At 39.8% G+C, this 16,540-nt stretch overlaps 3 protein-coding genes across 10 annotated transcripts; all 3 read right to left on the bottom strand.

Moving 5' to 3' along the window:
- Positions 1 to 626: 626 nt before the first annotated feature.
- LOC128897006 (uncharacterized) lies at positions 627 to 2,506 on the bottom strand. Its single transcript, XM_054160625.1, has 2 exons — positions 1,334 to 2,506; positions 627 to 1,257 (listed from the first exon to the last, which is right to left on the bottom strand). Exons 1-2 carry the CDS (start codon positions 1,573 to 1,575, stop codon positions 627 to 629), a joined length of 873 nt encoding a protein of 290 aa, XP_054016600.1. The 5' UTR covers positions 1,576 to 2,506.
- Positions 2,507 to 7,185: 4,679 nt separating this feature from the next.
- On the bottom strand, positions 7,186 to 8,037 carry LOC128897005 (golgin subfamily A member 6-like protein 7). The gene has a single exon (XM_054160624.1). The coding sequence runs from the start codon at positions 8,035 to 8,037 to the stop codon at positions 7,186 to 7,188; it is 852 nt and encodes a 283-aa protein (XP_054016599.1).
- A 1,042-nt stretch (positions 8,038 to 9,079) lies between these two features.
- On the bottom strand, positions 9,080 to 13,435 carry LOC128896814 (uncharacterized). Of its 8 annotated transcripts, none has more exons than XR_008462113.1 (4): positions 11,572 to 13,435; positions 11,171 to 11,381; positions 10,539 to 11,025; positions 9,080 to 10,423 (listed from the first exon to the last, which is right to left on the bottom strand). XR_008462113.1 is itself a non-coding variant. In XM_054160322.1 (2 exons), the coding sequence occupies exons 1-2, from the start codon at positions 12,306 to 12,308 to the stop codon at positions 11,363 to 11,365; spliced, it is 756 nt and encodes a 251-aa protein (XP_054016297.1). In that variant the 5' UTR covers positions 12,309 to 13,435; the 3' UTR covers positions 11,036 to 11,362. The 8 variants fall into 8 exon arrangements, 1 of the variants encoding a protein (XP_054016297.1); XR_008462111.1 differs by having other exon boundaries at positions 9,081 to 9,648; positions 9,726 to 11,025; XR_008462110.1 differs by having other exon boundaries at positions 9,081 to 10,033; positions 10,164 to 11,025.
- Between the last annotated feature and the right edge of the window lie 3,105 nt (positions 13,436 to 16,540).

Here is a 16,540-nt window from a genome sequence, read left to right as displayed (position 1 = left end):
ATCCGCCGCGTATACCGCGTTCGATAAACAGGACCATGTCGATATCTGTTAGTAATTCGAAATTAAATTTTGTATGCTTCAGCATGGCATCCCACATAAAACCGGGCAGAGTGTAATAATACGCGGGATCGAGTCCGTAACTTGTTATACAGCTTTCACGAAAATTTTCATGAATATCGGCCAACAGCAAGACATTTGTTTTCAAATACAAATCGCTATACTCGCCCAGCGTTTGAATGGAAAACCGTGTCCACACGTTCTCGGTGTGCGCGTACTCGCTCTCCGATACTGTATCACCCGGTCAAGGAACTGTAAAATGATTCGCGCGATGGCAAACATGATTGTTCCAACTTTTCGGCACAGTCAATGTACTCGTACGGAAAAACACCCTTCCGTGTCTATAATTCGAAATCTTCGATAGACAAATTTTGAAATTCGGTTCGTAAAATTCTTAATTTGCTTTTATCTAAGAAATACGCTGATTTATCGAGACTGGTACTCAAGAATTTGTATGAATCGATGAATCTCAATTTTATACAATTTCGCGACGGTCAATTTGGATCTTCGACACTTTTTGTGAATGAGATGTATTTCTCTTTTGTTATCGGCAATACGCTGATGGCACCCTAGAAGGCTGTAGCTATTTCTTCGATAATAAAATGCGAATCGCAACCGGACAAATTATGATAAACTATGGGAATGCAAAAAGAGTTTTTATAATTTAGACTACAATTGGAATGCGCGGGACCTCTGTACCGACCGGTTAGATGGCAATGATCGCGCACCCTCGTATCGTTTTCTCCCAACGGTTTTTCGCAAATGTGACAATGCGTCGTGTTGCGAAATGTCTCCTGCTGTTCGCTCGTTAAATCATCAATTTGTATGTTATTTGATAAAATTGATTTAAAAAAATGTGCCAAATTCTTTAATTCTTCGACGAACCAGGAAACACAATTCGCATCACGACGACATCGGTATACCGACAAGGACGAATCGTACGCGCATTGAACATAATATGCAATACTAAATACTTTATGATGCTGATACGTGTATTTTCGCGCTCCTCGATCAGTTTTCTCTAGAATGCACTCGAGGTCGGCGTACACCACAAATGGAAGTCGCTCTTTCTGGATGTAGTTGTTGAAGCTGAGCCACTTGCTGTCATCATCTGGTAATACGATTGCGCAATCATTCATCTTCTCGCAATCTACGGTGTGAGCGTCCAGCTTCTCACTGGAACTAAAGTAGTACAAGCATCTGCAACGAAAAAAAGACATATTTTTTTTTTTTTTAAACATAGCATATTTAAAAAGAAAAAGAATTATATACATACCTATCGCAAAAGTATTTTCGATGATTATTTTTACTCAATTGTGAGTTCACGAGGCGCGATAAGTTTTTGATCCACGCGAAATGCCCCACGCCGTTTGCTCCTTCTAAATACAGCAAATTGACATGTCTCTCCATCTTCCGTGTGGCGAGCCGTATCGGTAGAACCTTCTTTTCTTCAGTGATGTAGATGTTGATGGAGATGCTGTTAGCGTGTTCAAACTTTTTAATTTGGTTCAATGTCATTGGAAATTCGATATCCTGGATATTCAACACTGTTGAGTAATGAGGATATGCCGATGTCCGATATACGTGACTTTCGGCTGGATGCAGAGCAGCCACCACTGACCACGCGAAACATGCATTGTCGTTCGAGCATACGTTGATTACAGCTCTCTTTAGTTGTATTTCTCGTGGTAATTGTATGGTACATCCTGCATGCAATGGTATATATTTATTCACGTTAACAATTAAATTGAGTATACGCGACAGCGCCCATCCGCTATCCCGTTCTTGAAATTCTTCCAGCGATGCTAGGATGGGTTCGACGACGCGTTGCTCGTACCACTCTTCGAGATTGATCGCGCCGAAGATTTCACAGTTTTTCGTGCTGATAGTCTTGTTTGAGCGTTTATCACCCGCTACAAACTCTCCATTAAACGCGGTATTCACTTTTAGTGTCTTATGTTTCACCAATGCACCCCATATATGCTCGAGCACAACATCTCTCGCATCCTGAAGAAAGTTACGCGGTTCGATGTAGTGGGAATTTAAAACAACACGTGTTGTTTGTTTATTTCACGCCACAAGAGTCCAGTGCTTGAATGGCCGGCACCTTCGTACACGAAACGTCTGCGTAACGAATACTTTAGACTATCGAGACGCGCGATGCGAGCGATCAACGATTGTTGAACACCGATCGATAATCGAGGGCATTTTGCTCGACTATGTTCTTCCAGCGACTCGAGGCACTCGTTGCATCGTTCTTCCCATGCGAGGTATTCTTCTTGCGAAGTTAATCGATCGGCCTGGTCCCACAATCGACTTTCCATTTCCAAGAGTTCTTCCATGGTTGCACTCATTTCTTCGCTGGGGGGTCACTACAGAACGGTTTGAATGCAGTTTAATCTGCAGCACAATTTTTATACTCTTGGTCACGTGATTTTGTCACATGATTTTGTCTCATGATATGCTCCTACTATGATGTCACTGCCTGCAGATTTTCATAATCCCCTCATATTCCGTATCGCTGTTTTCGTATGTTTTCCGGAGAAAGTATATATATATGAAGAAGTTTAATACAAATTACTTTTTGAGTTGATACTAATTGATTATAAAAACTGATACCTACATATCCTGAAAAATCTATTATTAATGTTTCCTATTTCCCATAAATATTTTAAAAGAAGCGTTTAAAAAATATTCGGATAATGTGAAATTTATGTTTAGAAGATGCGTATTGAATATTCGGGCAATGTTGAATAAATCTTGAAAATTAAGAGATTCAAAAAAAAATTAAATCAATTTTATATTGTGTTTCATTTATTCATAGATTTTACTTTTATTACTTTATTTCTTGTGATTGAATTAAATTGAAACAAGTTATTTTAATTTTTTTTATCTCGGTGGGAATTTGAATATCAGATGAATATATATTTTATATTCGGGAAAAAATATATTGTTGCGAATATTAAATAAATATGTATTTTATATTCGGGAAATAATATTTTGTTATGAATATCAAATAAATATGTATTTTACATTTGGGAAAAAATATTACATTCTAAATATTGAATAGATATTCATTTTATACTTAAAAAAAAGGATTTTTTTTTCTAAATCTAGAATAAACATCACATGTGTATTTAAATATTAAAATGAGATTCAATCTCTTTTATTGGATGAATATGTATTCAATATTTTGTGCTACTAGGGTATGTAAACCTGACACCCAACTGCCAAAAAATTAACTTTTTTTTTACGGAAAATGATAGTGTTTCGTTTCGATTTTAGTATTAGGTTGTTACAATTTTTTTTTTACTTATCAATTGATGGAACTACAAACGAAATACTATCATTTTCCGTAAAAAAAGTTAATTTTTTAAGTCAGGTTCCACGTTCACATAGCTTACAAGGAGACATCGCGTAGTGTCCCCCGAATTATTTAATCAAATCTTTTTCATATGTAAAGAAGGGTATGTAGAACAATCTCTGCAAGTGAGAAGACGCGACTCTCTTTCGTTTTCGAGAAATAAATTTTTAAAAATAGCTAAATTTCGATTGTCGAGTGTCAACCGATTATAAGAGCCGGAGATATTATAGAAGCAGTGTGGTACAGTCGATAGAGTGCCATGTTGCGAAGACGATCATCTTTGCGCTGGAAGCGGTTACGACCCCGGTCACTTATTTTTTTTTTTACTTTATCTTCCGTTTGTACCATGTTTTGTTATGGAATCTACGTTTTTATATATTGAGATTATTTGTATACAATATTGTGCAATTTTTATGTTTTTTATCGCTTTGAAAAAGAAGTCATGATGCGAAAGGAGTTTCTACAATCTTTTATCAAAATTTACGTCCTTATAGTTTGTAAATAACAATTTAATTATATTAAACAAACATTGCACAACTTCTTTCTTCTGTTCTTCTCCTTTTCTTTCTTTCTTTTTTTTCTTCCTTTTTTTTCTGACTTCTTTTTCAATTTGTGTCAGGTTTACATACCCTAGTAGCACAAAATATTGAATACATATTCATCCAATAAAAGAGATTGAATCTCATTTTAATATTTAAATACACATGTGATGTTTATTCTAGATTTAGAAAAAAAAATCCTTTTTTTTAAGTATAAAATGAATATCTATTCAATATTTAGAATGTAATATTTTTTCCCAAATGTAAAATACATATTTATTTGATATTCATAACAAAATATTATTTCCCGAATATAAAATACATATTTATTTAATATTCGCAACAATATATTTTTTCCCGAATATAAAATATATATTCATCTGATATTCAAATTCCCACCGAGATAAAAAAAATTAAAATAACTTGTTTCAATTTAATTCAATCACAAGAAATAAAGTAATAAAAGTAAAATCTATGAATAAATGAAACACAATATAAAATTGATTTAATTTTTTTTTGAATCTCTTAATTTTCAAGATTTATTCAACATTGCCCGAATATTCAATACGCATCTTCTAAACATAAATTTCACATTATCCGAATATTTTTTAAACGCTTCTTTTAAAATATTTATGGGAAATAGGAAACATTAATAATAGATTTTTCAGGATATGTAGGTATCAGTTTTTATAATCAATTAGTATCAACTCAAAAAGTAATTTGTATTAAACTTCTTATATGTATATATTTAATGCATCTCCAAGGGGTTCGCATGGCCCCCTTCCATTTACATTTTCCTTACTTATAATAAACTTACTTTAACCTTATTCGTAACTTACTCTATCCTAAACCTATCCTTATCCTACACTTAATCTCTAAAAAAAAAAACAAAACAAAACAAAAGACTCAAGACAACGCAAGAGAGAGAGTGGACCTACATCCATTCTTATCCTCTCTAACTTTTTCATCCACCATTCTCCCCTCCCCGACTCGCACAAAATTTCCTTAGTCCTTTCCCCTATCCCTCTCTCTTTTTCCTCCCCCTGTTCTCCCGCACCGCTCCAATACATGCTCCCACGTCTCCTCTTCCCCCCCGCACACTCTACAAACCCTCTCCTCCTCCTCCATCCAATACCTCGCCTCTCTCATTCCCCCCCCCCCCCATCCTGTATCTCATGACCCTTTTCCATCTCCCCTCTCCTTAAATACTCCGGGATCCCTTCAACCCTAATCTCCCTATACCACCTGTTATACCTTGATTCCCCCGCCTTTGCGCCTCTCTCCCTGCTCTGTTCTTCCTTATCTACCCTTTCCACTTCCTTGTACTCAATCCCTCCCGCCTCTCTAATCCTTTCCATCTCTTCCCCTGTCCATCCTCTGTTCACAAAGAACCTCTCCCTGTCTTCTTCCCACCTCCCCCTTCTTCCCCTTCTCTTCCTCAACTCCTCCCAACATAATCTTGCCGACTTATTGCCCCCTCCCCTTCTCAACCTCTCCTCATAATTCCATCCCCTCTTAGCTGTCCTCACCCTCATCTTGTCCCTCTTTAACTCCTCCCTAATCATATATCCCGGCGTCCTCCATTCCACCCCCATTACCCACTTTATATACCTCTCCTCTAGCGCCTCCAGCTTCCTCCACTCCTTCCACCCCCAAGTCTCCGCTTCGTAACTCACAACTGTCCATACTAGCCTATCAAATAGCCACAACCTCCTTTCCCACTTCCCTCTGAACACCCTCTGCCCTATCCCCCACACCTGTTTCATCATCCCCGCCGCTTTCGCAATCCTTTCCCTTACTTGCTCCTCTTGTCCTCCATTCCTTTCAAATATACATCTTAAATACTTGAACTCCTTCACTTCTTCCACCTCCTTCCTTCACCATTTCCACTTAAACATCTTTAATCTCCCCCCTCCTTTTCTAAACCTCATTATCTTCGTCTTCCCCACATTCACTGTTAGCCCCTTGCCCTCAAAATACCCCTCCAACTCTGCCATCACCACCCTCATCTCTTCTTATTTCTCCGTAACCACCACTATGTCATCTGCATACGCTAGCACCCTAACCCTCTCTCTCCCCACCCTGATTCCTCCTGCACCAATCCTCCTCATCTTATCCTCCAAATCCGATAACAAGATATTGAATAAGATCGGGCTTAACGGGCACCCTTGTCTCAGCCGCTTTGCCGTCCAGAACCCGCTACCCAACTTCCCCCCACCCTTACCTTACTTTCCGTCACCCGATATATCTCCTCTACCCTCTCCGCCAACCCCTCCCCTATTCCCCTGTCCCTCATCGTTCTCCACAACACCTCCCTATCCACCGTGTCGAAGGCCGCCTTCAGGTCTAGAAATAGCGCTACTACCTTTCCTCTCTCCCTCGTCAATGCCCTGTCTACCAGATAGTTTAACACATGTATGTTCTCTATCGTTCCCTTCCCTTTGATCCGAGTCCACCTTATCTTCTACCACCAACCTGGAACATGCCCTCCTGGTTTCGTCATCCACCATCACCAGGTCAATTACCGAATCTCCCCTCCCTCCCGTGTATGTATACTCCCCTATTTCGTCTCTCTCTATGTCCCCGTTTAAAATTCCCCACCCACATTCCTCAATTACCCCTACCAATCTTCTACCCACCCCATTCACCTTTTTATCCCTCGATCTTCTCCCTCCCCCTATCTTTTCCTCCTCATCATCCCATGCTCCCCCTCCCCTCTCTCCTACTCTCGCGTTCATATCTCCTCTTATTATTATCCTTCCCCCCCGCTCTCCTCCATCCATTTTTTAATTCTTTCTAACTTTCTTTCTATATTCTGATTTATATATACTCCCACCACTCTCCACTTCTTCCCTTCTACTTCAAATCTGCTTGTTATAATCCCTTCTTTCTCTCTCAAATCCTCTCTTTCCTCTCCCTTATTCCCCCTAAACTCCTTCCTTATCCCCTAACACCATCCCTCTAATCGCCCTCCCTTTCCTATTTACCCTCCTCGCTGGCTGGTGTCACCACCAACCCCTCGGCAATCTCTTACTTATCTTCCCCTAACTTTTTTCCTCCGTCCAAGTTTCCATCCACACCATTATATCCCATTCCTCTAGTCCCTGCCAAAATTCTTTGTCCTTGTTACTCAATACCGCCACGTTCCAGAATGCGATTTTGCAACCCCTCCCCCTCTCCCCTCCTCCGCGCCATCCTTTTTTCGTTCCCTCCTACCCTTACCCATTATCCTCTCCCTTCCCCTTCCTCCCTCCTCTCCCCGTTTCCCTTCCCCTTAATCCCTTCCACCTCCCTGCCTTCTCTTCCATGCCCTCCCCACTCCTTTAACCTTTCCTCCTCCTCACTCCACCTCCACCATGTGTTCCCTATACATATTTTCCCATATCCTACTATCGCCTTTCCACCCGCTCTTCTTTCCTGCTCTGCAATCTCCCTCAATTTCCGCTGTATTCTCCTCTCCTTCTGCGTAAGGTTCTCCTCTATTCTTTCTCCTCCTCTCCCTAAATCCCTCTTCTTCCTAAAAACCTCCTTTTTCATCATTTCATTTTGTAGCCTTGGCACCACCATTCCCTTTCCACTCTCCCCAATCTGCCCAACCTGCCTTGCGCTTTCCACCTCCACTTCTACCCCTATTCTCTTCAACACCTCCTTTACCGCTTCTATCTCTTTCCCCCTATCCGTTCTTATCCCCCTAATTATTATATTTTTCCTCCTCTCGGCCCTGCCTGCCATTTCCACTCTTCTCTCTAGCTCTTTCAGCTTTTCCTTCCATTCCCTCTCCCCCTCGCCCCTTTCCTCTCTTCTGTCTCTCCCCCCTATCTCCCTTACCCACTCTTCCAGCTCCTCTATTTTTTCCCTTAGTTCCTCCTTCTCTGCCCTCCACTCCTCGTCTCTCCTCCTCATCTCCTCCCTCAGTTCCCGAATGGATCCCTCTATTAGCTCTTTTATATCTCCCATCTGCCCCCTCGTTGTCCTCTCCGAAGTCTCCCCCATCTCTCGTACCGCCTCCCTCGTCTCCTCTATCCTTCCCTCAAATTTCTCCCCCATCTCTTTCATCTCCCCCCTCAACTCCGTCATGATCCTTATCTACTTTTCTATTCCCATTCTATCCACTCTTTCATCCTTCCTGCCTGGCGACCTTGGAGTCAGCCCAATTTTTTGAAATATGTCCCTTCCTCCTCCCCCCGATGCTTCCCCCTCTTTACCCTCCCTTTCCCCCCTTTAAAGAAGTCCTCCAGGTCCTTCTTCCTTCCCTCGCTCCCTTCTCTTCCTCTTACCCCTTTCACTACCTTCTCCCCGCCTCCTCCCTTTGCACTCCTTGTCTCTAGCCCCAGCCCTCTGCTCCCCCCTTTTTCTCTCCTTTTATATCCCTCACTTCTTCCTCCGCTCCTAACCTGCTCTCTATCACCTGCTTCCCGCGCCCTACTTTACCGGCTCCTTCTTATCGACTCTTTTCTTCCCGTCCTTTTCGCTACGTGCCTCTCTTTCCTACTCTGTCGTCTTCCCGCCTAAATCTCTTTCTTCCCCTCACCCTACCTCTTCCTCCTGACCGTACCGGCCACTTCCCTTCTTCATCTTTACCAGCCCTTTCTTCTCTTAACTCCTTCCACCTTTTCCTCTCTTTCCCTTTATTCCCCTTGCTTCTCCGCGTCTTTCCTTCGTCTCCCTTGCTATCTCAAATCGTACCTCTAATCTTCCTAACCTCACTTTTCTCTCACACTATCATTCTCTTCCTGACACTTTCCTGCGACTCCCTTCACTCTCCCTTCACACACTCTCCATCCGCCCTACACTCTTTCCCCTTACACCCACTATCGCACCTCCTTTCTCACTTCCTTCACCCCAACTTCTTCACTTTTCCTTGCCCACACCTTTTCTACATTCACTCGCTAAAACCACCGGAAATGGAAGCCGTGTTAAACTTCTTTATTTTTATAAATAAAATCAGGGTGTACAGGGTATATAAAAATTATTGGTCACCGTCCTCAAAATCCATTATGACCTCAAAATTTAAGGTCAAAGTTTTTTTTAATTTTAAAAAATTCTACTCGAGGAGTAGGTAAACAGCTTCAAAGGGGCCACGTGTCGGAGATGAACCGTTGTCGCGTAAAAAATTGTTAAAGTTTTCCAAATTCTCGATAGCGCGGAGCAACTCACGAGGCTCCGCAGCGGCGCCGAGGGTCCCCCAACCTAGCTCCTATTTGTATATGCACGCGTGATGGTGAAGTGTGACCGCACTACACAAACATAATACGCAACGTGGAACAGAATACTACTACTTCCTACGCTGAGCATTCAGAATCACTCAAGGAAGAAGTATACAGTATATGTTGTTGAGAAGAAATTATACTGTATGGCAATAACGAGCAGCTCCATCTAGTTTTCCTCCGCTACCGCATATTTAATGGTAACACTATTTCTATGCAGAGAGTAGCTGCTGTAATACCGACCTTCCGAATTGGAGAGGTCACGTGCCGTGTCTACCCCCTTAAGCCACTTTACTATTTTTTCGGGACACTTCAATTTCATGAGTATCTCTATCAATTTCTTGAAGTCGACATTGTCGTACAGTCCTTTGATATCCACGAACACTGTTGCCGAGTCCAGATTTTTCATTCGGTTGTACTTGATTTCTGTTATTAATCTATTCAAGTTATCCAGAGTCGACCTCTTATTTCTGGAACCCGACTGCGTGTCATCGATTATATTATTAGTTTCCGCCTACATTAACAACCTTCTGTTAATTATTTTCTCCAAAATCTTACTGCGCACGAGGTAAGTGTGATGAGTCTCAATGCAGCTTTATTCGGTTTATCCAGGAAACATATTCGGCCTTCTCTCTATTCCTGGGGAATTTCTTCTCTGTTCCAGCTCTCTTTTATCAATTCACAATACACGTTCCTCATGAACCCTGGTAATTCGTTTATGATCTTGTAATCCACCCCGTCGTTTCCTGGTGCCGATCTTTTGCCTTTTTGTGATGCGATTGTTAACATTATTTCCGTGTTTTCTATCTTTTTGGATCATATAGATTCCCTTCCTTCATTGTACTCTTTGATTTCTGTTTCTATTCCTATGAATGGATTGTTTAGTTCATAATTTTTCCTTTTAATTTCTTCCATTTCTTTTTTCTCTAATTCTTTCCTAGTTTTGTTATTCATAGCTGATTTTTTCTTGGTGTAGTAATTTTTTACACTCCTTACCTTTTGCCAGATCTTGCCTATGTCGTTTTCTTTGGAAATTTGATCCGTGAATTCTTCCCATGCTTTTTCTTTCTTTTCTCTTCTCATTTTGTTCCATCTCTTTCTATTTTGTTCCATGATAATATGGTCTTCCATATTCCCTGCATTCCATAGCCTCTTACTACTTTGTATCTACGCTTCCCAAGCAACTCTGCATTCTTCGTCCCACCCGAATTTTTTATTGTTCGCATGGTTCGGTTTCCTCTCATTATGATTCCTTACTTTTCGGTTATTATTCTGTAGTATGTTGTCTCGATTGTTTACCTGTCTATTACTTGTCCTACTTTCCTTTCCCTTAACTAGTATAAATACTTCCTTGATATTGCTTACCCATACCTTATATTTGTTTCCTATATCCTCAGCTTTCTTGAATTCTTCCATTATTTTATCCTTTTTCCTTTCTAATTCTTCCCTTATATTATCCCAATTCACATTTTCTTTTTTATCATACAGTCTGCCAGATTTTCTCGCAAATTTGCTGCGATAGTTATCTAAACCTATACTATCATTTGCGTATAATATTAAGTTAATTATCTGATGGTCAGATCCTAGGTTAATGTTAGACTCAGAGTATGTTAAGTTACCTAACATATATGGGTGTGTAATGATAAGGTCAATCCTAGTTATTGTTTCCGTGTTAACTATTTCCATTTCTATTTCTTCTAATACTATAGCCAATGCACTTCCTGACGTGTTTTCCCTCTTACAGTTCCAACTCGTGTGCTTTGCATTTAGATCTCCTATTATTACAGTGTTATCCTTAATATTCATTTTATCAAACAAGTATTTCCATTTTTCCTTGGTGAAATTGCTACCTGGATTTCTATATAGAAATATTATATTATAAACCGCCTCGTTATCTTCATTCATAATATCTACGTTCATGAATTCGAATTTTCTCGGCTCGTATTCCTCATTTACCACTTTAATATTCAATTCTTCTCTATATAGTATAATCATACCCGTACCTGACGTTCCGTTTCTTCTTTTCCCTTCGAATTCCGGAATATTATTATATACTACTAAGTATCCCTTAATATTCTTTTCTTGTATTTTTTCTACCCATGATTCGCATACAAACATCACATCATATTCGTCGATACAATTTAATAAGTTTATTGTTTTATTCATAATGCTATTCGCGTTCCAAAAGCCTATCTTTACATAATTCGACATAATCTGAAAATAATTTATTATTAAATTATATTTTAGATGTATACTTTAATAATAAACTGTATAAGTTATCTGAATTATTTCACCTATTAGTTTCTTATGTCCCTACTGTGTCGTAAACAGTCCTCAAGTTTAACTGATTTTACCTGTAACTGACTTTTAAATTATTTTTTATTTTACTCAGGCAACCGCTTACCTTTCTCTTCCCTGTTGCGGAGTTCCCCATTCTTCTCCGTCTTCCGGGTACTCGTTATTTTCCATTTCCTTGTTTTCTTTCGCTTGTCCCTCTGATGGGCTTCTTTCTTCTACCGTGCTGATTTCTATCACCTCTACCGTGGCCCCAATGGATTCGAACTTCAGTAGATCCTCCATATTCTCATCGTGTATGAGCATCGTCTCCTCTTCTTCTTCTTTTTTATCGGTTATCGATGTTTCACCTTCCCACTCTTCGTCCGACATCATATTTGTTCTGATGTTCGATTCTTGTTCTTTTCCTTCTTGTGCATCCCTTGCATCTCTTTCTGATCCCAAACTGCCTATGATCTGGGCTGGTTTTAGTTCATCTATTTCCTTTGCGATCTTTGTCGCCTTCTTCTTTTCTTCCTCGTCTCTCCCCGTATCCCTAGGTATCACGTTCGGAAACCTCGGCCTTCTGCTATATGTCCTTCCAAATCTTTTCTCGTTCTTAAAAGTTGACCTTATCATCCCATGATTTTTTCTTACTAGTGCTTTTCTGTTATTCTCGACCTCCTTAATTGGGGCGTATTTAGGCAATTCTTTCCTCACTCTATCCTCTCTTTCCCATGCTTTTCTACCTTCCATATACTCTCTTTTTGCTCTTGCTGGTTTATAATCCGAGTCGTCCAAATCTATTCTCCTTGGATGGTATATTTTTTTATTTCTATTAATTCTATTTATAATGATGCCCTCCATGTTGAAGTTTGTGATCCAGCTTATGACTGCCTCGATGTCATCTTCTGAGAATTCTCTTTTTGGTTTTTGTGTTTTTTTGTTTATTTGGTAGGTATGATCCTAGTATCTTGTTCCCGTCTCTAAGTTTTTCGCCTCCCAGTTACCTGGCTCATAACCCTCATTTTCGTCGTTGAGAACATTGTATCTATTCTTATTTACAAACGTTACCTCCTTTTCTTTGATTTTCTTTTCCCAAGGGTTTTTCTTAATGGGACACGGCCTGTCCTCTCACGTTGCCTCTCTGTACATTCTCCTGTTAGGTAAGCTTGGGAAGTTTCTCTCTTCTCTTGCTTCGCTGAAGGCTATGTTTTTATGAACCATCAATTTATTTGTGGCGCTTTCCATCTGCCAGTGGAGACACATTCTGCTCAATGATCCATGGCTTTCGCCGCAATTCACACATTTTGGCACACCGTTGTACCTCCCGTGGTAATTCTCCCCACAGATGAAGCACTTTTTGTCCTCCGCTCTGTATATATTTTTAAAGTGGTCATACTTTAAGCACTTGAAACATTGTTTCACTCCTTTGACATATGGATCGATGTTGATGTTGAGCGCACCCTCGTAGAGACTTATTCTGGTAGGTAACGTATCACCTGCAAACTTCACTAGCACTAACATCGACTCTTTATAGTCTATTGCCTTTTCAGTTTTTATACGTTTTTTCAGCCTTTCCGCACTGATGATACCTTGACCCTCTTCCGCTAGTTCTATTAATTCCTTGGGTGAGTACTCCCACTCTCTGCAAACCCCCCACCTTCCGGTTGCTCTTCGCGGGATTTTGTACACACAAGTCTTTTCTTCTTTTTCTTTGATTTTTCTATATGTTCCATACCTTTATACGCGTCTCTAAACGTAACCTCAGCGATTCTTTTGTTCACTATCCTAATACTTTTAATATACCCGTGAAACTCCTGTAATATTCGGAATATACGTATATAATTTACTTTTTTCTTGATCGAAGAATTCTTATAGTCTAAAACTGCCTCGAAAAAGTTTAAGTGCGTGTCTAAATTATTTACGTAATTCTGCGCATTGCTATTGTTTTTCGTAAATTCTATGATTGGTAATTTTTTCCCCATAAATACCTATTTCTCGCGCCAGCGAGACACAGCAACCCTTAAGGAAATTTATTACCCTCTTAAAGAAGTCGCCGGAAACGCGAACCGAGGTACAGCGCGAGTCTGTTATTTTCAAGGATCTTACGAGCTGGAACAAAAGCTAACTCGACTCAAATTCTAAAGAAATGCATTCCAACGGAAACGGCGATTCGACACGGCCTATAATGAATCTATTAAGTATTTTCAGCGAACGTTCCCTTTTCTCTCCTGACTTTCGACTTTCCCACGCTTGATCACCCACGTTGAATGTTTTAACAATGTACGTGGCAGTTCGTTGATTCAATGCGTTAATCCATTTGAATTCCGCTCCTAATTTGAATATAAATATATACTACATGCGGTAGTGTTAAAGCTATTCCGCATTGTGGCGCTACATGCCATGAAGCTGTAGGGACCTACATATAGTCATAGGTTCAAGCAGCGTTACCAATCTAAGCTAGAGAATTTAGCATAAAGAGGTTTTCGTCGTTTTTGAATAAGAGACGCAGCAAAGAGAGTTTTTAGAGAAGTTCGTTAGCGTGGTTAGCGTCGCGACACGTGCTCGTCTGATTAAGAGAAAATAAAGAAAAGAAAATCCAAAAAGCTGTGTTCTATATACGAGTACGAGATTACCTTCCCCTGGCAAAAGTAATTGTTCCATAAAAGTTTAGGCGTAGAAATACGCTACAAAGCTAAGTTCAGGTGATAGCGTAACAGTCTCTTCTCTGAACATTATGCCACTAGGCACGTCGACCAGCCTGGGGAATTTTTTTTCCCCCAGGCGGCCTTCCTTCTCAATATCTACCATTCCCCTCTCCATAGTTGTATACTCCCTGGAGGAAGGTTTCCTTCGCTAGGGAGACTGATTTATCTTCTTTCCTCCCTCCTCTTCGATCTTCCTTTCTTCTCTCCCTTTTCACTCGCTTTTCCGGCACTCGCGGGTTCACCGATAGCCCAAATTTCACTCCCACTATCCTCGGCAAAAGTCCAAAATCACAGCGCTCTCTCTATGCCCTCCCACCGGCCTAGCGTCGCTCGCGCCACTCGCAACTCATATTTGAATGCCCAAACTCGGCTCTTTCCTCACATTCCCTCCTTTATCTCTAAATTCTCTAAAATTTATCCTATTTATCTCATTTGATAAAGCTATTGCAGTAATATTATCAGATAAAAGTATAACATTTATATCGAGAAAACAACTTAAACATTAATGTTATTTCTCTTAAATACATTATTCCTCTTAAGTTCATCTCTTGAAATCAGTTGAGATCTAGATTTCTCTTAGGCTCTATTCTCTTAATTGCGTTTATCTGTGAACAAACAGAACATAACAATACAAATTAATATATATATAATTTTACGAAATATATCTCTAAATTCTCTAAAATTAATTATAATTTAACACCTTATCTTTTATATATTTATGTGCGTCTAATGGCAATGGTTTCGTCATTATATCTGCTAAATTTTCTTTAGTTGCAATCCAACTGACTTTAATTTTTCGTTCATCAACACATTGTTTAACAAAATCTCTATGAGTATCAGCCATATGCTTTCGACTACCAGTTTTCTCTCTGTCTAGAAGCCTCTGATTATTGTCCTCTAAATTTTCATCAAATGTTTAAAGTTTGTGACTTCCGTCCTTCTTTGTGCAGTCACCAGCTGATCTGTCGTCACACCAAACTGTGACTGGAAAAAGATTTTTTCCAATGACATATTTGATTGACTTATTCAACGAAATCAACTCTTGACATGCATCACTCATTGCCAAGTATTCAGCTTGACAGGTTGAGAGAGTCACATATGATTGCTTATGACTTCTCCAAGCTATAACATCTCCAAGAAGATGTTATAGCTGAGTAGATGTTGAATCATGACAATCTCTAAAGCTAGTGCTTCATCAGTTAGTGCTTCTACACTGCTTCAAACAATTAGCGGGACACTTTTCCAAACCGTCGTAACTATGGGAGTTTTCAACCGATTGAAATGAAACTGCGTGAAGAGTACTTTTGAAGTGTCCCCTAGGCGTGTGTAAAGTTGCATTGGCAAGGGTTGACGTGAAGGGGTTTATTCACCCTTTAAAGGGGAGGGTGTAGAAAAACGCCTCTTTGAAACAGGCTAGGGATGACGGAAGGGGTTGAAAAATTCAAAAAAACTTTTGGGGCGACTCTCCTTGATGCCCTCTACAAAATTCACCCCTTGAAATCCCTCTCGGACAAACCCACCCACTCCCCCCCACAACCTCCCACCCTTGCAAAGTAACGTGAAATCGCTTTATTAGGTGTTCGTCAACTCCTGTTATAGCCGCAGATACTTCCGGGTTATGGAAAAAACGCCGAGCCGTATTGCTGTTATTCGAACTTCCGTATCCAGACTTTGGACGATCCACGACTAGCCCCAATTGTGAGCGAAAACTTTTTTGTATAATGGCTTTACGGTTTTTCATTACTTCTTTTTCTTTTCTCGTCCGTATCTGCTATTTCTTTATGTCGAGCCTATATGACAAATGCAAACAGCATTTAAAAAAGCGAATCCACGCATGTAACATGGAGAGTCCAAAACGCAAATGGCCTTCTTCTTTTTGTAACATCATGTCAATGTTATTGAAGTCTTTTGATATCGCTCCACATAAATAACAACGCTGTGTAGATGATGTGGATGATGCAGCATTGCAAACTTTACCATCAATCATCGTCATTGCCAATTTATATGAAATAGAAATTTCTTTTCCATCTACGACTGTAATGAAGGGAACAAGTGACTTTATTTGCTCCTCAATATATTCTATTTTACGTACAGTTGCGTCTATATTTTCGTGCAGGAACTCGATTTTAATCGGTCTGCAAAATCGTAGAGTTGAAGGTCGTGGATTTTTCCAAACTAAAATTTCTGGCTTAATTGACTGGTTATTTGATAATAGCTGCAGTGGCACGAGTGACGTTAGGAAGATGTCACAATCAAATTTACTTTCATTGGTAAATTTTTGCTTATTGTTGCATACTTTTACTTCTGAAATTTTTTAAAAGATACAAACAATCGGATTATCACTCGCCAAATTAATATTGAGTGATTGATTCAAATGGATCGAATTTA

The sequence above is a fragment of the Hylaeus anthracinus genome, unplaced genomic scaffold, assembly GCF_026225885.1.
Source record: "Hylaeus anthracinus isolate JK02 unplaced genomic scaffold, UHH_iyHylAnth1.0_haploid 11978, whole genome shotgun sequence".
Lineage (NCBI taxonomy): Eukaryota > Metazoa > Arthropoda > Insecta > Hymenoptera > Colletidae > Hylaeus > Hylaeus anthracinus.
The sequence above is the reverse complement of the archived record's forward strand: the minus strand, read 5'-3'. Positions and strand labels throughout refer to the sequence as shown.

Coding starts and splice junctions, on each gene's coding strand:
- LOC128897006 (XM_054160625.1), bottom strand. CDS start 1,575: ATGACATTGAACCAAATTAAAAAGTTTGAACACGCTAACAGCATCTCC. Junction 1,258..1,333: donor CGAAAATACTTTTGCGATAG/GTATGTATATAA, acceptor TTTTCGTTGCAG/ATGCTTGTACTACTTTAGTT.
- LOC128897005 (XM_054160624.1), bottom strand. CDS start 8,037: ATGACGGAGTTGAGGGGGGAGATGAAAGAGATGGGGGAGAAATTTGAG.
- LOC128896814 (XM_054160322.1), bottom strand. CDS start 12,308: ATGGAGGGCATCATTATAAATAGAATTAATAGAAATAAAAAAATATAC.